This window comes from Mauremys mutica, chromosome 6 (assembly GCF_020497125.1).
Source record: "Mauremys mutica isolate MM-2020 ecotype Southern chromosome 6, ASM2049712v1, whole genome shotgun sequence".
Lineage (NCBI taxonomy): Eukaryota > Metazoa > Chordata > Testudines > Geoemydidae > Mauremys > Mauremys mutica.
This window is the reverse complement of record NC_059077.1, coordinates 84,935,212-84,958,460: the sequence shown is the minus strand read 5'-3', so window position 1 is coordinate 84,958,460 and position 23,249 is coordinate 84,935,212. Positions and strand designations below refer to the sequence as shown.

General features: G+C 40.1%; 1 protein-coding gene across 9 annotated transcripts in view; it reads left to right on the top strand.

The window, feature by feature from the left end:
• Window positions 1–23,249, top strand: part of LOC123372719 (aminopeptidase O (putative)) — a 388,654-nt gene that overhangs the window by 131,143 nt on the left and 234,262 nt on the right. For all 9 annotated transcript variants that reach the window (XM_045021081.1, XM_045021084.1, XM_045021083.1 and 6 more), the window contains 3 exons: window positions 861–1,027; window positions 8,667–8,823; window positions 13,278–13,526. In XM_045021081.1, the coding sequence (XP_044877016.1) occupies window positions 861–1,027; window positions 8,667–8,823; window positions 13,278–13,526 (573 nt within the window). The remainder of the gene's footprint in view (window positions 1–860; window positions 1,028–8,666; window positions 8,824–13,277; window positions 13,527–23,249) is intronic.

Sequence of the window (23,249 nt, the reverse complement as noted above, 5' to 3'; positions counted from 1 at the left end):
TGCAAACTAACAACCACCTTCCTACAGGATTTGGTCACTTTTCAAATTATGACATAAATAGCTGACTCCGATATTGCCAGTCTCAAGCATTCAAAAATTATGTGTTAAGCCTCCAGAGCTTTGAGATTTGCTTAAAAATCATGAGATTTAAAAACATGATTTTTTATTTCTAGAACACTTTAGTTTAGGGCACACTTCGATCACATTTTCAAGCTTTTCTCTGCAATTATGAGGTTTGTAAATGTACTTTTTTTTGGTAGTTGAAAACTGAGATTGTCACATAGTTACTTGATTCTAGTAGTTGGTGCTTAAAGAAAAACACCAGGGATTGTGAGACTCATGATGATATAGCGAGAGTTGGCAACAGTGTATTCATTCTAAAATACCGATATTGGTCACTTGGGTTCACAATTCCTGGTGGCTGGAGAATTATTGCCTGAGGTCCAAAGGTCATGGCATGAACAAGGGAGCAGAAAGGATGGGAATATCTATGCCATTTTTTTCTCTGCTGTCTCTTACTTATCCATCCTAACAGATTAATTTATAACAGCAAAACATCAAGGTTTGGTTTCTTGGTTGGTTCATATAATGTTAGGTTGAAACCAGCGCTTTGGAGCAGAGCCCAGAGCTGGAGCACGGAGCAGCTCCGGAGCAGTAGAGCTGCAGGTTTTTGCCTGGAGCTGGAGTGGAGCCGGAGCACAGCTCCAAAGCCCTGGTTGAAACCCATAATGAGATGTTGTAACCAGTAAGTAAGTTTGAATTTCTTTTTATAATGGTAAGTTCTACTCAACCTTCACTATTTCATGTTTTAGAGTAACAATGATATCACTCTTGTTTTTATCTTTTTCCCCTCCCTATAGGCCATGTGTTTATACAATGGGGTCTCCAATAAACAACAGGGCCCTTTTTCCATGTCAGGAGCCACCGGTTGCCATGTCAACATGGCAAACCACAGTCCGAACAGCTTCTTGCTTTGTTGTCTTAATGAGTGGTGAAAATTCAGCAGAACCAGCACAACTTCAAGAAGGTGCAGTATATATATTCTTAATCATGTGTTGTACAAAATGATGCTAGCAAAGTGCCAGAAAGTAGTTTACAAAGATGGGTGCACATTATTATCTCCATTTTACAGAGAGGGAAATTAAGGAACAGGGAGGCCAAGTGACCTGCCATGCAGCTGGTGTGAGTACTTAGGTGTTCTAACTTCTCATCTGGTACCTCATCCACTCGAATATACTGGCATCTGGTTTTTTCAGGTATAAACTTCACACAGCTCACTAACTGGCTTAGTTTCAATCAATCTACAGCTAAATATTTGGCAGATCAGCCCACAGACTGATACTGCCCGCCTCTTGTTTACAATGTCACCTGAAATTGAGAACAGGAGATTGCATGGCATGTTGTAGCCGGCATCACAAGATATTTACATGCCAGATGCGCTAAAGATTTATATGTCCCTTCATGCTTCAACCACCATTCCAGAGGACGTGTGTCCATGCCGAGGATGGGTTCTGCTTCTGCTTCTGTTCTTTTTCATCATCTGTGTCAGATGCCACAAACAGAAGGTTGATTTTTCTTTTTCGGTGGTTCGGATTCTGTAGTTTCCGTTTCTGTAGTGTTGCTCTTTTAAGACTTCTGAAAGCATGTTCCACGCCTTATCCCGCTCAGATTTTGGACAGCACTTCAGATTCTTAAACTTTGGGTCAAGCGCTGTAGCTATTTTTAGAAATCTCACATTGGTACCTTCTTTGCGTTTTGTCAATTCAACTGTGAAAGTATTCTTAAAACAAACATGCACTGTATCATTATCCGAGCCTGCTATAACATGAAAAATATGGCAAGTAAAACAGAACTGGAGACATACAATTCTCCCCCAAGGAGTTCAGTCACAAATTTAATTAACACATTATTTTTTTAATGAGCATCATCAGCATGGAAGCATGTCGTCTGGAATGGTGGCTGAAGTTTGAAGGGACATACAAATGGTTAGCATATCTGTCACGTAAATACCTTTCAATGCCAGCTACAGAAGTCCCATGCGAATGCCTTTCTCACTTTCAGGTGACGTTGTAAGTAAGAAGCAGGCAGCAGTATCTGTTGTAAATGTAAACAAACTTGTTTGTCTTAATGACTGGCTGAACAAGAAGTAGGACTGAGTGGACTTGTAGGCTCTAAAGTTTTGCATTGTTCTGTTTTTGAGTGCAGTTATGTAACAAAAAATTACATTCATAAGTTACCCTTTCACGATAAAGAGATTGCACTAAAGTACAAGTGTGTGAGGTGAATTGAAAAATACTATTTCTTTTGTTTATCATTTTTACAGTGCAAATCTTTGTAACAGAAATAATAATATAAAGTGAGCTGTGTACACTTTGTATTCTGTGTTTAATTGAAATCAATATATTTGAAAATGTAGAAAAACATCCAGAAATAGTTAATAAATTTCAACTGGCATTCTGTTTTTTTTTTAAATATATGGAGATATACCTATCTCATAGAACTGGAAGGGACCCTGAAAGGTCATCAAGTCCAGCCCCCTGCCTTCACTAGCAGGACCAAGTACTGATTTTGCCCCAGATCCAATGCTCAAATCACTGAGCTATCCCATTGCCTGCATGCCTGCCGGCCTGCCTTGGACTGCCCTTTAACAGTGCAATTCATCGCAGTTAACTCATGCGATTAACTGAAAAAAATTCATCAACAGCCCTAGTAAATACCACTTATAGGACTGAAGAAGCATTGTCTATATGCAAATAAAAATCTAAAATTTTTAATAGCCATTGAATTTAGCTGGATATACTTTCTTTTTTAAAAAAATGGTTAAGTTTAAATGAATAACAGACAACAAGAAAAGCAACGGACATAATATAGCCACATTTTTTAAAGGAAGACCTGTGCTCTCAGGTGCATACCTACATTTGTATATGTGCAATGTTCATGGTTACATACAGAGGCTAGCTGATTGTGTTTGTAAATAGATAGTTTCCTGAGTAGCAGTTTTGGAAACTGCTTATGCAAAAGCGTGCACACAGCTGAACACACATTTTTTGCAGGCCTCCTTTTTGAAAAATATGGCCCATAGTATTATCATTTAGAAATACAGATGGGACAGTTCAGTTTATCAATCAACAATAATCATAAATCTCCCAATATGTTGCACATTCAGGCACACATACATATTGAGGTATTTGAATAAGGTGTGAAAGTGTTTTTGAAAATGGTAATACACCTCTACCCCGATAGAACGCGACCCAATATAACTTAAATCCATACAGAAAGAATTTAATTCAACATTAGTGTTACTACTGAGAACAAATATGACCATGGAGAAACACCTACATTCCCCTTCATAGCCTGCAACCACAGCAGCTTGTTCTGCATTCAAGTCAGATTTCACAAACTAAGCAGGGTTAGGTCAGTTCAGTATTTGAGTTGGAGATCTCCAACATGCATCTGATACAAGTGCTGCAGCCAGTGCTGTTGCTGATTCATCAGTGTATCTGAGTATTGACCTAATACTCCAGCACTCTGGTGCTTGGGGGCACTCTGCTACACTGTCTTCCAAATGAGATGTGAAATCAAGGTGCTGGCCACTAGAAGTCACTAAAGATGTCTTAGAACTTTTCTGATGGGCAAGGCTCTTAATCCTAATTTCCCAGACAAATAATAGTTTGGATAATTACATTTTGTTTTGCTGTAGCTTTGCATCTATGCTATTTTTCATTTTCTTTCTGAAAGTGTTGTGTAATGGTTTTATGCATTACTAAACATAATAGTGTTTCCCATCAGAGGTGGCTGAATTTCAGCGGTGGATGAAGTAATCGTGTGTGTGTGTGTGCGTGTGTAAAACATGTATCTCAGTTTGTATTTAAAACACTAACGAATTATTTGAGGTGAAAAGTACTATATAAATATAAGAAAATAAAACTTCTTATTAGGTCAGACGATAAGATATACTGACGTGTTTATTTTCGTTATAATGTACGCATTGGTACTCAGAATTGTTTTTATAACCATTTCAAAGACAATTAATATGCATGAAGAAACTTAGTCATTATCTCATTGTTGTTGTTTGAAATACAAAAAATAAATTGGTTTTTAAAATTTTATTTTCCCACACTTACAAATAGATTGCACTTTTCCAGCCGTTTTTAACTGAGTCCTAAATAGATAACACGTGAATTAGAAAATATCCAGTTTTATTTAATAGGTGCTGTTCCTCCATTTTCTGCAAGAAACACCAGCTATTTCCCTTGTCCTGCCAATGAGCCCTCACATAGCACAGAAATGTTTCAGTGATGTGGAGTGTTACTTGCACTATAAGGAGGAGCCCTATGCTGAGTTCATATGCATTACTTTCCCTTTCCCTATAGGTGGTGCTGTTTCCAAGAGAGTCACATGAAGGTACTGGAGTTAGAGAGAGGAGAGCAACAAAAGGAATCAGGAGAAGGGGAAACACTGAGGATAAGGGAGGCGAGGAAAGATAAGGGATAAGAAGAAAGCAAGTGAAGGGAAAAGAGGGGAGACAGAGGACAGAGGAATTGGGAGGGACAAAAAGAAAAACAAATTAGAACAGGTGCAAGACATTCAAAAAGAGGAAGAAAATGGGAAAGTGTGGGTGGGTGAGGGAGACAGAGAAAACATGAGAAACAAATGATCTCTCCTACCAGTAACAGCTGCTCATGTTGGTTACTGAAAGGAAGCACTACCTGCATAAAGGCCAGTTCAGTCATCAGGAAACGTCAGGAACCACAATGGTGAAACCTCATTCACCTCACAGTATGCTCTGAGACTTCTTGTCAATTCAGTGTATTCTGGGCTGCAAGGACATGAGACCCGTGACAGCCTTGTGAGCAGTGGACTGGGGTTCAGCAGCATCTATAAGCACAATAGGAGCCTCAGGGTGTAGTGATGGGGATGTCCAGTGCATGCATGGTCTCTACAAAACCTGCACAAAGAAAGGGCATGTGGGATAAGGGAGAAGAAGGTGTTGAATTTTGTAAATATGAATCTATAGGTATTTGAAAGCTCATGTGAAGAGAGAAACAAGTTTATTTCTGCCCTTCAGTCCCATTTTGGTGATTGTTTTGAAGGCCCCTGCCCTCTTTCAGGACTCGCTGATAATCTTCTAGCTCTGTGAAGTTTGTTGGCCCTCAGATTGTGTGACCCGCTGTGCGATCCCCTCTTGATGTGGAGGGTGGTAGAATAAAACTACAAAAGTTAAAGCTTTTGAGACTCCAGCATATGCAAAATACTGCTACCCATCTCCTCTCACGTAAGAAGCAACATAAACATATCACCACCACATTAGATTGCTAAGCTCTCTCCCCTTTCATTTCAGTATTCTGTTTAAATTGCCTTCTTCTTTTAAAAACACTTCACAGTCTTGCTTACTCCAGTCCACCTCACCTAATTTCTCTCTCACTATGCTCCTCTCCCTCCCTCTGTTTTGTCTAGCACTGGCCTTCTCTCTTTCCTGTTAGGAAATCTCACTGTTGTGAGAGCCTTCTCCTTTATAGGAGAAGGAGCCTTCACCTCCTGCCATCTGGAACAGTTTTCTGTCTCCCCGCCTCATTGACTCTCAGTCTTGTTTCAAAACTCAGCTGAAAACACATCACTTTCTCCCATTCCTGTCCTTCGTAATTTTTCTTCCTTTGCTGTTGTTTGACCCGGAAGTTGCACTCATGTTCATGTGAACATTTTGGAATATTGTTTATGTGACAGATGCTACTCACAATGAAGTATTGTTATGCTGCGTCTGGGTCTGCTCTTGTTCCCGTTGAAGTCCATGACAAAAGTTCCCATTGGTTTCATTGTGGGCAGGCTGGACCTTTGGTATAGTTTACATTACTGGAGCTATCAACATCAGCCTTTTGAAATAATAAAATAAATGGTACTTCCCTGGATGGCCTCTTCCTTTACATGGGCTTGTGCCTGCCATGGCTGGTTTTCAGCTTCCACAGGCTGGGATTTCAAAACATTTTTCCTTTGGCAATAATAATTTATTTCCTCTTTGTTTCTAATTATGTTATAGTGAACATGGCAGTCTCTGTTCACATGTAATCTGTGAGGTCAGCAAAGCTCTGTGAATGTTATATGTTTAACCTGTGATTCAGAGCCAACAAGAGCGGCTCATGGCTTTTTCTGTGGTGGGGACCCCCAATCTGGCATTTTGAGTGTGCACGCATTTAGGGTCAAATCATGTCTTTTCCTCTGTGGAGGCTCCATTTGCAGTGGGACTGGTGGTGTTCTACTGCACAAGCAGGTGGGGGCAAACTTCCCAGTGGTCATGCAGGGAAGTGCTCATCTGCCTTGTGACATGAAGCCCAGTGGTGGCCTTGCACCACCATGCAAGGCCCAGAGATACACTATAGCACACTATTTCATCCCTCACCTCCTCTGTACAGACATGGGGTTGAGATACTATATTCATATTTATTACGGCAGTGTCTCTGGGCCAAGTGAGAATGGGACCCCATTGTGCTAGGCACTGTACAGACACAGAGTAGTAAACGGTTCCTGTCCTGAAGTGCTTTCAATCTAAATAGACAAGACAGACACAGGGTGAAGGAAGGGGTAGGATGCACAAACAGAATGAAAATGTGATGGTGGCAAATGTCATATTTGTTCCACATTATTCATTTATTTAGGGTGGGTTTACTTAGAAAGGGGATGGAAAGAAAAGGAAAGGTTGGGGAGAAAAGGCTAAGAGGGGTAGGTGTGGAGTGAAGCTGAGGTGAAGAGACTGAGGGAGGGGGAGGGCTAGAACAAACAGCCAGTCAGCATAGGCCAGAGAAAGTCGAGACAAAAGTAGAAAGTGGAAATTCAGTGGTCCCTGCTTTGGCTGCTTCTGTTCTTATAAATGGAATCTCTGCAATTACCCTCTCCCACTTCCCCAGGCCACAAGGGAGAGGGCATCACTCCTAGTGCTCCCAGCGTGTGTGTATGGGTTTCCATGCACAGTTCTGGGTCCAGGAGGGTGCTGTGGAGAGGGGTGGCCCTGGCTGTCCCTACTCCCCACTTCTCGTTGCCCATTCCTTCCCCCCACCCACCCACCCCTGATTTGGCTGCTAGTGCTTCTGCTTCTATTGGCTGGAGTCTCTATGCCTTGAGGAGGAGAATTGCCTCTTGTATTTGCTAGTACCTGGCCTGGCTACTAGGACCAGGCAATGGCAGATTATTTCCCCTTAGTTAGGGTTTTTTACTTTTCTTTAAAAAAATGGTAGGATTCCATACTTGTAACTCAAACAGCGGCGGCTCCAGGCACCAGCGCTCCAAGCGCATGCCTGGGGCGGCAAGCCACGAGGGACACCCTGCCGGTCTCTGTGAGGGCGGCAATCAGGTAGCCTTCGGTGGCAACCTGCGGGAGGTGCGCTGGTCCCGCAGATTCGGTGGCAATTCGGCGGTGGGTATGCCGAAGCCGCGGGACCGGCAGACCTCCCGCAGGCAAGCCGCCGAAGGCAGCCTGCCTGCCGTGCTTGGGGCAGCAAAAAAGCTAGCGCCACCCCTGAATCCAAAGACTAATTTAAAAAAAAAAAAGGCTCGAGGTTGGCATGCAGTTGCATGCCTATGTTTGCATTCAAAATTACCATGACTGCTCTACTCACAAATCAGATACACATATAGGTATCTAATTAGACTGCTGCATATGCAATCGCCCAATTTGTGTATGCAGCTGTGGTAACTGTATTTGTAAATGTAGGTGAGTTCTTGCATGTGTGCCTAAGGTGCCTTTAACAGCAACAGAAAAATAGCTGGGCAAAAGGAAAAAAAAAAGACCCTGTATGTAGGTTTGATCAATAAAAACTTCATGGCTCCCCAAAACAACTTTCTCCCACTTCTCTAAATGGACTCTGCTTAATTGTCCCCCTATACTAAGCAGATCTTCCTCTGGTAGACTCACTTATCTTTTCCATCCCCTCAGCTCCCAGATGGTCCCATAGGGCCAAATTCAGCAGTCACGCCAAAACTGAATCTGATTCTTGACTTCTCATTGACGTGCTGATGCATTGTGCCATTTCAGATTGCCAGACAGAGATCATAAGTGTTATTGTTTTTTTTATTAGACTTCAACAGTTTGTTCAGTGCTGTGCAGAACATACTGAAACATGATCCTTCCCCTAAGGAGTTTGCAATTTGAAATAAACAAACCATACTGTTAAGACAAAACCAGCATTATTAAGGCTATTGTTAAAGGACTGAAATCGATTTTTTTTAAGTTAAAAAATGTCCTTTCTTAGAGGACTTAAGGATCCTGTTTGACTCCACCCATGATGGTAAGATTCAGTATTTTGGACCATTGATGTAGAATGTTTTCATGAGGTTTGCAGTCATAATGTTACAATGCTGGATTTAATGTTTTGTAGATGCCTAGAATCTGAGGATAGCAGTGTGAATGTAAGTTTTTAGGTCTAAACTATTTGCTAATGTCCCTTTCAATCTCCAAGGTAAGTAAGATATAACTATCATTAGTAAACAATGTGACTGAATAAAAACAAGTTGTTTCCTTCTTGAACAACAATAACAACAACAAAAAACAGTGTGGAGGTGGGAGGAGAGGTTTGGCTCAAAAGCTCAAGTGCATTGAAATTCAAAGTGCTGATTCTGGGAAATTGTTCTCTAACCTAGAAGGTAATTTGCTGAATGGTGCTTTTTTTTACTCATAGGTCTTTTAAGTTGGTACTATTATGTGACCATGCCCATGCCAGCATCCACCTTTACTATTGCTATTGGGTGTTGGACAGAAGTTAAACAGGAATCCCACACAGCTGACGTCCGGACAAATAATGAGTTTTCCTCTCTGTTTTCAAGGGCCGATCTCAGGTTGGTGATTAGGATATTACAAAAAAAAAAGCATTTGCATGAACATTCCATTTATTCTGTGAACCATAAAAGTGAATCGTCTTAGCAGAGGGACCACAGCAGAACATGTCTAATCAGAGCAGAAAGAAATCTTAGAGAAGTCAGTCCAGGGGCAAAGGATTGGCAAGGGTGTGTTGCTTATGTAGAAAAAATTAGGTTAATGGAACATGACAATTAGTTTCTATCTGTGTTCAGCCTAGTTAACAGAATTTTTAAACTCTGCACTTTATCTTCTCATCTATAACCATCTGCTTTGCAAAATCCTTAAATCCTTTCTGTTTTTATTCAATTAGGAACTGAATAAAAAGTTTCTTGCCTGTTAGATTGCCTTGTAGGTCACTTAAGCTGTTTTGGTTCCAATTACTTCTGTTTCCATATGGATTGTGAATATGTCACTGCTTAAATACAGTTAATCAGACTCTGCATATTGAGGATAAAAGGGTGCTTTTAGGTTAAGCATTCCTGCTGAGTCAGTGCTCTGTTAATTCTAATAGCACTTCCTAGTGAAACTTTAGAGATGGAACCTTTCTCTTTTTTTGGAAAAGTGAGATATGAAAGATACAGTTTGAAACTTTGAAATTTTATGCATTTAGATAAGTTTTAGGAATCATTGGATATTTACCTATTTGTAATATATGTTGTATATTGCCTCTACAGAAATGCATATGCTGTAATTATATTACATTGTATATTCTGTTTTAATATATAATGCTTTAGGGTCTGTAACTGTTGCTGATTTGCGGCAATAAATACCTTATTAGTTGTTGTGACAAAGAAAAACATTTAGTTATTCAGGTATCCTTAAATATTATGATTTTTTGTTTGTTTGTTTTTCCTTTTTGATCCAGGGATTTCATAGCATTAGAGACAGCCCAGTGTGATAGGTAAACATTACTATCACCATTTTACAGATGGGTAATCTGAGGCACAGAGAATTTAAGTTATGTGCCCAAGGTCACATAGTTAGTGGTAAGGCAAGGAATAGATCAGAGGACTCTGGATGCTTTAAGGACTCCATGAAGATTTTCTTCTCAGTAAAGAGTTTTGTGTGCAATAATCTGCAAGAGCAAGTTTTTTCCATTTGTCGTTTGATTTTTTTTTTAACTCTTCCCCCATGGGAGTTCAGTGTTTGTTCTGTCAGTTGGAGGCTGAATCACAGCAATTTAGAAACAAGCAAATTGTATATGAGTGCTAGAGAAGTTTCTTCACTAATGAAAAATTTTCTGGGGCCTATGTTTTATCTTCTTTATAAAAGTAAGCTTCTCTGAGAATGTTCAGTTCTGGGCGCCACATTTCAGGAAGGATGTGGACAAATTGGAGAGAGTCCAGAGAAGAGCGACAAAACTGATTATAGGTCTAGAAAACATGACCTATGAGGAAGACTGAAAAAATTGGATTTGTTTAGTCTGGAAAAGAGAAGACTGAGAGGGGACATGATAACAGTTTTCAAGTATGTAAAAGTTTGTTACTGGGAGGAGGAGGAAGATTTGTTTTTCTTAACCTCTGAGGATCGGAGAAGAAGCAATGGGCATAAATTTGCAGCAAGAGAGATTTAGGTTGGACATTAGTAAAAACTTCCTAACTGTCAGGGTGGTTAAGCACTGGAATAAATTGCCTAAGGAGGTTAGGGAATTTCCATCATTGGAGATTTTTAAGAGCAGGTTAGACAAACACTTGTCAGGAATGGTCTAGATCAGGGGTTGGCAATCTTTCAGAAGTGGTGTGCTGAGTCTTCATTTATTCGCTCAAATTTAAGGTTTTGCGTGCCAGAAATACATTTTAATGTTTTTAGAAGGTCTCTTTCTATAAGTCTATAATATATAACTAAACTATTGTTGTATGTAAAGTAAATAAGATTTTTAAAATGTTTAAGAAGCTTCATTTAAAATTAAATCAAAATGCAGATCCCTCCAGACTGGTGGCCAGGACCTGGGCAGTGTGAGTGCCACTGAAAATCAGCTCACGTGCCGCCTTTGGCACATGTGCCATAGGTTGCCTACCGCTGGTCTAGATAATACTTAGTCCTTCCACAAGTGCAGGGGACTGGACTAGATGACCCCTCAAGGTCCCTTCCAGTTCTGTGATTCTATGAATGTTCTGTGTACCTCCAAACAGTGTCTCATTCCTCTCATGGTACATTTGACATTGCTGAGAATAATATTAGATGTGTTTATCCTATGTCTCCACTGCTCCACCAGTGGCCCCCCCACCCCACCCCACCCCACCCCACCCCACCCCACTTGATATGCTGTCTGCTTCTCTCACAGCTATCTTCTTGCCACTCTGTCCTCCTTGAACTAGCCCACAGTGTAACTATCCCTCTTTGCACTCGGTTTCCTCCTAGAATCCCCACTTTTACTGTGAAACAAGAAACTAACTGGCTAGTTATGGGGCATTTAGGGGTAGTCTATATATCTTATTAAAATAAATCCAGTTACATTATTAAAACGTATATTATCAGGATGTAGCCAACCACCTCCTGACTTGCATGTTGTATACCTTTTCCCTACCTTCTGTATCACTTGTCTTTTTTGTGTTTGTACAGCACCTAGCACAAAGCGGGAGCTATCAGACACAAATAATAATTATGATAATGCTGTCCCTATATGTGATGGAACATCAGCTGGCTATTTAGTCGATTACACTGGCTCTCAATAAAAAAGGGGAAAAGAGGCATAAATATGGCTCCTGTTATTTACAAGCAACTTTATAATCTACTTCCTTCTCATCCAAGTCATTAGCCCCCTCTGGAGGAATTAATTTGCTGCTTCTTCATGTGAAAATTAAAACTGTTCATAACTTTTCTTTCCACTTATTGCTTCACCATTTCAAAAATCTTTATAAAGTTTGATAGAAAAATATTAAAGTGATGTTATTTTAAGGTATTTTGTTTGTAGGTGGCATAAAGTGAGTATCTAAAAAATAACTGGATACAAGTGTAAGTTCCAGTTCAGATACCTGCACTTGAAGGAGTTGTATGTATGTATTTATTATTTACTTTGCAAATGATAGAAAGACACAAGGGGGAGGGATAGCTCAGTGGTTTGAGCATTGGTCTGCTAAACCCAGGGTTGTGAGTTCCCCCCTTGAAGGGGCCAGTTAGGGATCTGGGGCAAAATCAGTACTTGGTCCTACTAGTGAAGGCAGAGGGCTGGACTTAATGACCTTTCAGGGTCCCTTCCAGTTCTATGAGATAGGTCTATCTCCATATTTAAGTAGATTTAAAAGAATGTCATTCTGTAGTCCCCTTTGAAAAATGTTATATAACTTTGCTTGCACTGATTAATATGTATTGCATTCTGCGCTAGAGATGTCTCTATTTCAGTGGTGGGTGAGGTTTCTTTGTGTAGATAATCTTTGAAATAGTTTAAGGTCCATTTCTTTCAGGTAAAAGGCCTTATGTAAAGGTAAGGTGGTGTTATTTCATTGTTATTAACTCAGCTAGCTACATGCCATCAATTCAGCAAAAGTAATCATAGCCTACAGAAAAGTACTAGTTTGGAGCCTGATCCTGCAAATACTACTGGTTCTAGTGCTTACAATAAATCAGCCCCCAAAGTTGCAACTTGAAACCAAAGAGAGGGTTTGTGTTGTACAGAATATGAATTATCAGGTAAAAAAAATATGAAGTTGATTTCTCTTTGATGTGAATTCCTCTTAAAAATGTGTGACTCGATGTTTAGGAAATGTAGTTTTTCTCCCTAACCCCACCTTTGAGGGAAAGCACCCTTCAGAGGTAATGCAGGTGTAGATTTGGTCATGATATGATTCCTTCAAATGTTTGCAGTGCTATGACTGAATTGAAATCTGCTATTTTGTGTAATAGGAACAATTTTTTACAGTTTGTCCTGAAGAATTTTTAATTTAAAAAATTTAACTTTGATTTTAATATAAATCATATCTCTGTTTTCTTTGACAAAAGTAAATCCTGTCTTTGTAACTTGGTTAAATATTTAAGTGTTTCACAAATATTTAACTTAGGAACTCTCTGAATCTTTCCTTTAGTTTGAGCTGTATTGTTTTTTCTTGTCCATTTAGTTTTTTCTGTATTTATTTTTTCTAAAATGCAAACAGACACAAACATACACATAGTTTTGTCTTGAATAATGACTGCATTTTGAACGCGTGTTCTTTTGATGTCTGCCTGTCAGTAAAACAAGATGTTACCACTTTCATTTATTTTAGATTGGAGTGGCCAAATCAGTTCTACCCTAGCATATCAATAATAATTTAGCCTTCGGTTTTTCACTGCTGCATTGACATGAACAGTGTGAGAATACAAAGGAGCCAACTTTGCATGTGACCCAAGCTTTATCTCCTTGATATCTGCAGAAGTTCCTCACCTCCTGCACACATATTTAACTACACGTATTTGTAATGTCAAACTAAACCATTGTATTTTGTGGTGGTCGCAGGTTGATCGAAGGGAGCTGTGGTCATGTGGCGTATCCTTGCCGTTTCCAAAATCCAGCTGCTAGTTCTCAGCTAGTCATTCCTCATCGAGTCTTTGCTCCATGGTGCCTTAAGGATCGCTGTGCAGAGATCCTTCTTGAGCTGATTCCTCAGTGCCTCTCGGCTGCTCATGCTACACTTGGAACCCACCCCTTTTCCAGGCTTGATGTGTTGATAGTCCCTTCCAACTTTTCCAGTCTGGGAATGGCCAGGTATAGAAACTTCTCTAATATAATTATTTTGTTTTTTCTGTGTATAACTTTCTTATTTTGCTGCATCATTTCACTTTGTATACTGCACCTTGGTCTCTCTACCAATCAGACAGGGTAAGTGGGGTATATCCGTGCAGCCCTTGGAACAGTCAGTACTTTGAGGTTCACTGGCCTTCACAGCCCAGGCTCCAGCCCAAGCCACAACTTCAAAGCACTGTCTAGACAGCTATTTTTAAAGCTCTAGAGTCTGTCAGCCCAGGCTAGGGGGATTCGCTTCTGTGGGCTGTGTAGACATACCCTTCATGGCCACATGTGCATTGTCATCTGTGCTGTTCCTCAGATGGCATGGGCAAAGAACTCACCCTTAGTCGTGAGCCAGCTGCTCCCCTTTTAGACACTGAAGGATACTCCTCTGGTGTGGTCAGTCTGTAATGGTTTGAAAATTGAAAGCTTCCTTGTATATTTTGTAGGGTATTGATAACAAGCCTTTATTTGTTCTTGCTTGCGCTGGTGGAGTTAGTGTAAATAGTAGCAGCTGGACTCCTTTTATCTAGTAGCTAACAATGCCAGCTTCCCATCAGTACTAGCTTGCTGCACTATTCTCACTGAACTGATGTTATAGATATAATTTTGCTTCATGTGGTGACAGTTTATTTGCATCTGTTGTTATGATCTTCCGCTTTAATAAGGCATGGGAAGGGAAATATAAGGTCATTGAGCATTTGCCTCTGAGTTTTTCCCCATTATCCAAATTAAAGTTCATTTCTATCCTTTGATGCTTTTGTCATTTTAGGTGTTTTCTTCTGGTAATGTTTTTCCCATTATTTCTCAGCAAAACAAGGGCATATTAGAAAACTGACTCATAAGCTTTATCTGATTTGTGTTTATCTGGCCAAAACTACGAATCCTGAAAACAGAATAAGGGCAAACGGTGAAGACAGATATAAGCTAGTATTTATGGAGTTCATGGATATTTAAAAATTAATTATTTTGATTATATCTACAATATAATTTCAAATGATGTAACTATATGAAGTGTTTAGCTGTAGAACAAACAAGGGAATACCCAGCAATTCAAGTACGTCTTTTACCTTTACGTTTTCTAAAATCTGCTTAAATCAGTAAAGAGGAAATATTTGCAAACAGCAGAAGAGCAAATGGTGCTGCTATTTTTATAGTGACGACTGTATCTTAGATGCTTTTAGACCAATATAAAGACAAAGCACATAAGGATAGATATAAAGAGGCGTGGCCTGGAGCAGCAGGTATCCAGGTTACTGTAGTGCTCCAGCAATCCCCACCAACCAGTGAGACCCATAGGGGCTATTGTTGGCGAGGTGTCAGGTGTCAGTTAGAACAGCTCTCAACCAGTCTCCGGACAGCCTCAGAAGATTCTGCTCCTGAAGTTCATCTCCCTACCCCATATAGGTTTTTAATTTTTATTTCATTTTTTAATTTACCGTAGGAAAGCTTAGTTAAGTAGTGAATCTTGCATTTTGTTCTGTATTTTGCTGAATGAATATCTTATTTATATTTACAGTTCATGTGTGAAAAAGGAAGACAATGTTTGTTTAATTTTGACCTCACTGTCTGGGGGAAGAGAGGAGAGAGAAATTTAGCTTGCATGTAATATTATATAGCTCATGGTATAGATTTGCTCTCTGTTTTATAAACATATTTTTAAAAAATGGAAAGTAAAGTTTAAGAATTAAATTATTTCTATTTGTTCTGTCAAATAAATGTTATCTCTTTGGAGGCGTGGTTTTATTGAACTTGTTACTGATTATTTACTTTGATAGCCCTGGTGTGTCCTGTTGCCCGTTGTGGGGTGCCTGCTAGAAAATAATTCTTGACATCTGGTGGATAGCGCCACATATTTGACGCAGATTCAGGAGTGATGATATTACATTTACTACTTAGACCAGGATGGGCAACTTTAAGATAGTAGAGGGCTGCAAAGTCCACTGTAACTTCTTTGGCAGTCCAGGGGTGTGACACTCAGGGGATGAGGCCTTGAGAGATTTGGAGAGTGAGCCTGTTCTGCATGTACCCCACAGCGGCGTATCTTGTCTCGTGGGACTGGGCCCAGCTCCCCTCTTCAGCCCATTGGCTCTCACTACAGTATCAAATAAAATGATCTGGGGGGCTAGATGTGGCCTCGGGGCTGCCAGTTGCCCATCCCTGCCTTAGACCATATAAATCTAAAAGAGTCGGTAGGTGTTGCTCTTGGTTTCCAAAAGGTGGTATTTGCAGCTTGCAATAGGGTGATGTTGGATCATCACTATATCCATAGATGAGACTACCGTCCTGCTTAGCTGTATGACAAGAACAATGATCATTGGTACTATAGGGCAGTAGTTTTCAACCTGTGGATCCACCCCTTGGGTCCACAGACTACGTCGAAGGGATCTGCGAAAGGTGACTATGAAAATTAAGTTTCAGATCCCAGAAAAGGCATTCCGTTTTTCTGATCAATCAAAAGTATGTGAATACCCCCACCTACAGGTCAAAACCCAGAAGTGTTGTTGTTACCATAGAAGCCTACAGTTAGCACTCTTTCTCATGCTGTGTCAAATGCCGTGCCAAACGTGTGGAACATTTATAGTTGAATACTGTTCAGTCAGTTTTCAGACTTGTATGGTAGGGGTCTGCGGACCACAGGTTGAATTTCCTAAGGGGTCCACACCTCCATTCAACATTTTTTAGGGGTCCGCAAATGAAAAAAGTCTGAAAACCACTGCTGGAGGGGAAAGGATGCACTATATAAAATGAAGGAAGGAAAGGAGAGAGAGGGGTAGCCCAAAAGGAAGGAACGCTATAGATGAAAGCTATATGATGCTCTTGTGGACCTGATAATATCCTTGGGGAAGTCAGAGCCTCCAATGCCATATATCCCTTCCGTAGGGAAAAGATGCCCTTGGGCTAGTCTGTTGCAAAACCGTCTGTGCTTATTTGGGTTATGTTTGGTGTATTCAAAATATAGCTGTAATCGTTCCCTCTTTATGAGGGAGATGAGAAAATTTGTGCTAATAAGTCCTTATGCTTATTCTATCTAATGGTTGTCAACGCCAAGTGATCCATAACCCTGATACAAGTAAATGATGAAAGAAAGGCCATGTGCATTTCTTGACACTTTTCATTTAAGGGTTTGTCAAGCAAAGGACATTAATATTTTTTTAAAGAAATAGTTTTCAGTTATTTAAATTTCAGGCTATATTTGCACAGCAAAAGAAATGATAAAGGGGCCCATAATAGATTGCTTGTTCTTGTTCTGTGTGATTGTGAAAACCAAGGCCCCTGTACAGTGCAAGTTGCTTTAATGGTTAATTCCTGCCCATTGCAATCATAATTACCTAAATAACTTCAGTTTAGGAGTAAAATAAGTGCAAACCCATACGCAGAACCTCATAACAAGTTTGACCATTATCTTGAGTTAGAAAGGGTGCTGTACTATTAATTTTTTATCTTCTAGCATATCTGTAGTAGTATAAACATGACATAGCTTGCCAGCACAAAGAAACTGTTGTTTTGAGAATCCTAATTGTACTCCTGTCTGCCAGGGAAGGAAGCAGTCATAAATTTCAGTCATTATCTTAAGTATCTGGGTTTCACAGCATTTGGCATTTTTCTTTGTCTGTTCCTCATTAGCTTATAGTTACTGGGGTTTTCTACCCAAAGTACTTTATTTAACTTGAGGGGGATGTTACCCTACATTCCAGAATGGTATGAAATTATAACAATTCTTGCATAGAATGGCTTAATTTGGAGCCTTACGTTGTTCTCTTCCGGCAGCCATGGTGCAAATTCAGAAGTATTTTCCATAAAGACCTGCTGATGTCTTATGGGAAAAATTCCAGCTGAAAGACCATTTATTTTGCTCATATTTTCTGTTCATGTCTTACCATATTTTTAATTTACTATGGAGTTTTGTGTGGAAACAGGGTTTTGATTGCTTAGAATAATATTCACAATAAGTGATTCAGTGGCATTTCTCCTGATTTTTATACCAGTATGAGAGGTGAATCTGGCCCAGATTCCCTCATTAGTAACATCATGTTAATCCCTGTGGAAAAAATTATGACAAACAAAGATTTACTGGCCAGATCTTTATAGGTATTTATAGGTATTTAAAAGCTTAAAAATGATTTCAGTGGGAGCTATGCGCTTTTAAAAATCCCACTAGGTGTCCATCAGCATCTTTAGCAGCCACGTCTGCAGATTCAGCTGCATTTTTCTGAAAGAATTGCTGATACCTGATAGGAAGTTGAAGTACCATTCATTCTGCTTAAAGACTATTCTGTCTAAGGGTATGTCTACACTACCCGCTGGATCGGCGGGTAGCGATCGATTTATCGGGGATCGATATATCGCGTCTCATCTAGATGCGATATATCGATCCCCGAACGCACTCCCGTTGACTCCGGAACTCCACCAGAGCGAGCGGATTAAATACGACAGGGATTAAATATGACCCTTCATTTGAGTAATGACTCTTCTATTAAGTATTTTGGAGGTTTCTGTAAGTCCTGCACACTCCTTTGCAATATAGCAGAGCCAGCTCCAAATAATATGTCTAAAAGACCTAGATTTGGTGAGAGGGCTCTCTGGACTTGCTTGATGGTCTGAGGCAGAAAGATGATCACTAGATCTGGGGCATTTGAGGGAGTTTGGTATCTGTTTAAAGCATTCATTTTTTCCCTAGAGGAATTGGTCAGTCTGGAGTTCATGACACTCAGAGCTGCCCATTATCTGCGCAGGGAGCTTTTAATTCTATAGGGTTGTCTCCCAGCCACAAGAAACTTTGGTCATGATCTTTCCCTTCTCTCACCTTTTCTATCTGAACCCATTTCTGAATGTGTCGTCATTCTAGGAATTTGGATCCAGTTTTCAGTGTATATGATTTATTGCACTTTAAATGAAGCTAATATTTGGCTATTTATGGGGTTAAAGCATATTATAAACACCCTTATGCATTAATTCACCTTTGCTCTCCAGTTCCATGATCTCTTCACTCTTGGGATGCCAAGATAACAAAATGATCCAACAACTGTCTACAATGAAGCCACAGCAATGATGATAATAATTCAAAGTGTATGTCTACATGCCGGCTTCCTCCGGGCTCCTAGGGTGCTCAACCTCCCTGCTCTGTCTCAGGCCCCGCCCCCACCTGACCCCTTTCACCAAACTCCCACCCCTGCCCTGCCTCTTCTCACCCCCACCTCACCTTTGCCCCGCCCTTTCTCCCAAGTCCCCATCCCTGGTCCACCTTGCCCTGCCTCTTCCCACCCAGCCTGGCACTCTCCCCTAGTGCACCCCATCCCTGCTCCTCTCTATATCCCCCAGCGCCTCCTGCATGCCGCAGAACAGCTGATCGTGGTGGGCAGGAGGTGCTAGGAGGGAGGGAGGGGGGAGGAGATGATCGGTGGGGCCGCCGGTGGATGAGAGGCATTGCGGGAAGGGAGAGCAGCTTGGGCTGCTGGTGGGTGCTAAGCACCGGCTAATTCTTTTCTGTGGGTGCTCCAGCCCTGGAGCACCCACGGAGTCGATGTCCATGTCTACATCCCATATGTGTATAAACTCAGTGGTACTTAGACACTGAGACTGTTGACCTGGAATGGTGTGTTACCCAAACTTTTATCAAGCTAATTGCAACCATATTGTGTGCATTCAGCCACCATGAATTAATAAAATAGAACACCACCTAAAGACGGTTAATTTGAACAAGCAGGGCTTCTGGAGGCAAGGTCAAATGCTAGCTGCAAGCTTGCAGCCTCTGCTAATCTAAATGAAAAAAAATTCGGCAAATTAAGACTATACATAAATAAAGACCTTGAGTTTTGGCCCCTTTAATATAAAAGCTTTTTATAATTAAAATTGTTTAAAATGTTTTTTTAATAAGTAGTTTATTACTTTTTTTTAAAGTAATGACCCAGTAGGGGTCACTATGAGCTGTTTGTTTTGTAAAAGTTAGTTATAAAAAGAGTAAATAATAAAGTTTACTTTTAAGCCATTCTCTGAAGCTATCTTGAAAGACTTTGTTCTGACACCACCTGAAGTAAAACTGTTAAGTTACCACTGCTTTTGGTTCTGAAAACCCTGGGTAACAAGAACACTTTCTGTCTCTGAGCTGGCGCTTGGAGTGAAATATGCTACCACACAATCACTGTTCTCCTCCCACTTGTCAGTTTGGGATCAAAACAGGATTTGGTGTACATCAGGCACAAGATATATCCTTACTAATATGCTGAGCTCGTTTGTTAGTCCATAAAGGTTTAACAGATGTCTCTTGAGCACAACCCTGAAATAGGTTGGAGTATGCAGCAATCACCTTTTGGTGCAACTAAAACATTGTTTGCTTGTTGATAGTATGGGAGTGAAATTGTGATATTTGAATTTGATGGTAGGGGAGTATAGCGTTTGTTTTAAACTGAAGAAAAGAAAGATTAAAATATTCCAAACAGCATTTCAGGATTTTAAAAAAAGAATGATATACATATTACTTACCTTTTTTTAGCTCTTGTATAATTTCTTTTTAGGCTCTTGAAAATACAACTGATTTCCATATGGTAAACATTTTTTTTCACTCAGCAAAAATGTTTTCCTGTGTTTTGAATGGCACTGAAATTAAAATAGCTATTTCTGTTTAAGAAACATTTCAAATTTTATATAAAATACTTTCCTAAATCAAATTTTAATTTTTGTTTTTGTTCCACCATCTTCAGTGACATTAATTATGGTATTTTTACTAGTGCAGAAAAGACAGGAGAGGAGGCACTTGGAAACTCCAATGACGTGAGCCAGCAATCTGGTCATTATTAATTGTAATTAGGTTCTCCTGGATAAGGCCTAATTGGTATATTGATTACCAGGCCAGACTGGGGCTAGTGAGTCAATGAGCCAATAAACCCATTAACAAGGAAGCTGTATAGAAGGGTACTGGAAGGAGTGCTCAGGAGGGAAGAGAAGGAGAGAAAAAGAAAGACAGAAGGCTAGGAGAGCATGACAAATAGAGTTTTCTGAGTAGAGACATGTCCCTCTCCACCTCCCTTTTGGAGAAGGGGTTAGAAAGTTCAGATACAGTGTGTAAAGGTGTAGAGACACTGCTGTGTATTGGTGGAGGGATTAAACAACTGTAAATAAAATACACTGGGGTGTTTATAAGCAAGAAGGTCTCAGAGCAGTGTGTGTTTGTGGATGAGATGAGTGTGGCACATTGCCTTCTCACAGGGCCATATAAGTTGACAGTCACAAAATTAGCCTGAATTTTCAGATGGAACTAGTGATTTTTGGGTGCTTAAGTTCATGTGTTCCCTATGTGAGACATCTTAAGGTCTGAATTTCTTGAATGTGCTGAGCACCTCTCTCTGAAGTTCAGGCTACTTTAAGCTATCTCATGTTAAACACCCAAAAATCACTAGTCACTTCTGAAAATGTAGGCTGCTATATTTTTCCTTTAGACTGGGACAGACCCAGGCAATTTTTTATTAACTATATTTTATCTATATATAAGATGAGTTTACAAATGTTTGACTGTTTTCCCCATACATCCTTCTTACCATAAATGCAATTAATATAACTGTGGTATACTTTGTTCCTAACGAAGGATTGATTCTGCAAAGATTTAACCTTGTAACTTTACTCATGTCAGATGTCCCTTTTACTTCCCAAAGACCGAGCATATCTTCACAGTACTTGGAAAGAAGATCTCTAGGTAATTATATCTAGTCCAGTGCAATCAGCAATCTATTATCTTGCATGGGTCCAAAACAGATAGCCACCATGACTTCAGCTTCATCCTGAATAATGCAAGATCTGTGGCCAATTAATCCATCATCCATGATTTTACTGCTGTTGAGTTGCCTGACCTGGGTTGCATCACACAGACACATGATCGGGGTTAAGTCTGCAGTCCCAAACTGGATCACCTTGTTCCCCTGGATATTCCATTTGCCACAGATCCACACCCAGGAAGGACTTATCTGGATGTGGAATAACCATTCTGTTTTCTTCCAGACTCAAGTGCAGGAAGAATTCACGCCAAACAAAATATTTTGAGTGCATCCACTTTCCCTCTGATCCAGAGGCAAGACTAATTTGGGCACCTTGCTAATCTATTAGCTGTCAGAAAACAAAGGATTATCACAAGAGTTGGCAGAAGCAGTCTGACATGCTGATAAAGGTCAAGACTCATTGTCTTGGAGACTTCATATTGAAGCTGATGATATTTCTGATAAAGTACCCCAAACTTCCTATCTTAATTCTTCTCCTCAGATTTCCCACAGACAATCTCTGGACCCGCACACAATAGCTGAACCCTTGCACTGGAGATAGGAATAAGAAATGGAACCAATACTGTACCCTGGTAAGATCTGTTCCTTTTCTAGGCAGTAATAAGAACACTCTCCCTCGCAAGGGAAAAAGAACCATCCCCATGTTCTGTCCTGATAACTCTTGAACTCTGCTAAATTCCAAAACTTGTTTTCAGAGTAGAAGAATTGGTGAAGCACTTCAACCAATCCATGACTACTCTTCTAGACATGCTAGTACCAAAGTGCTGGCTCCCATCCCAACATCCACACAGATGACCTGCAGCAGAGAAAGTGGGAAGAAAATTTGAGCATTGTTATCAGAAAACGTATTCTGATGAAGACAGACTCAGACACAAAGAATTTCTACAAATGTATGTCTCTGCCTGAAGGAGGCAAAGAGAGCTTACTTCTCCTGTGCCATAGACTGAGAAAAGTCGCACCCCACTAAGTTGACTGTTACTTGTCACCTTATTATCTTCTAGGTATTTGCAAATGGATTTCTTAATTATTTGATCCAGTATCTTTCCGGGTACTAAAGTTAAGATGACTGTTCTGTAATTCCTCAGGTTGTCCTTATTTCCCTTTTTATAGATTGGCACTATATTTGCCCTTTTCCAGTCCTCTGGAATCTCTCCCATCTTCCATGACTTTTCAGAGATAATTGCTAATGTCTCAGATATCTCCTCCATCAGCTCCTTGAGTATTCTAAGATGTATTTCATCAGGTCCTGGTGACTTGAAGACATCTATCTTGTCAACTTTCCCCCTATTTAGCCCCTGATTCTACCTCATTTTCACCGGCATTCACTATGTTAGACATTTCACCGCTGATAATCTTTTTGGGGAAAACTATCTTAGATATGATGAGTTTCACAATGAAGCTTGGACAAGTGACAAATGCTTAGATCACTGTGACCAGACTTATGTCCAATAGGATGGAATGTGATATTCTGACCAGGAAGATTTAAGAGGATATATATATATTTTTAACAATGTGTGACTATTTTGACATCCAAGATCAGTAAGGATTCTAACAGGATCCCATGGCTGTAAAACAATTTAACAATCTGGCAGCTGAGGTTCTTCATTATGGGAGGAAGGGGGCAGGGTGGTACAGAGATATAGTTCTTCAACATGCTTCCTTCTTTAGCCCATCACTACTTGTTTTTCCTTGGTTCAGCTTTGGCCAGCTGCTCTTCATCCAGGTGTTGATTTTGGTTACACTTTAAAAATACTGGAGTGTTTGATGTCAAGGATATGTAGGGTTGGGTTTTGTGTACATTTTGCTGGTACTTCAGCCTGTTGCAAATAGCTTGCCAAATATGAGAGAAGACTAATATTTATAGGATTTTGAAGGTGGAAGTGCAGTTGCCCATAATTATTCTGCTCTATTCGGATCTGGTGAGTCCTCAGCT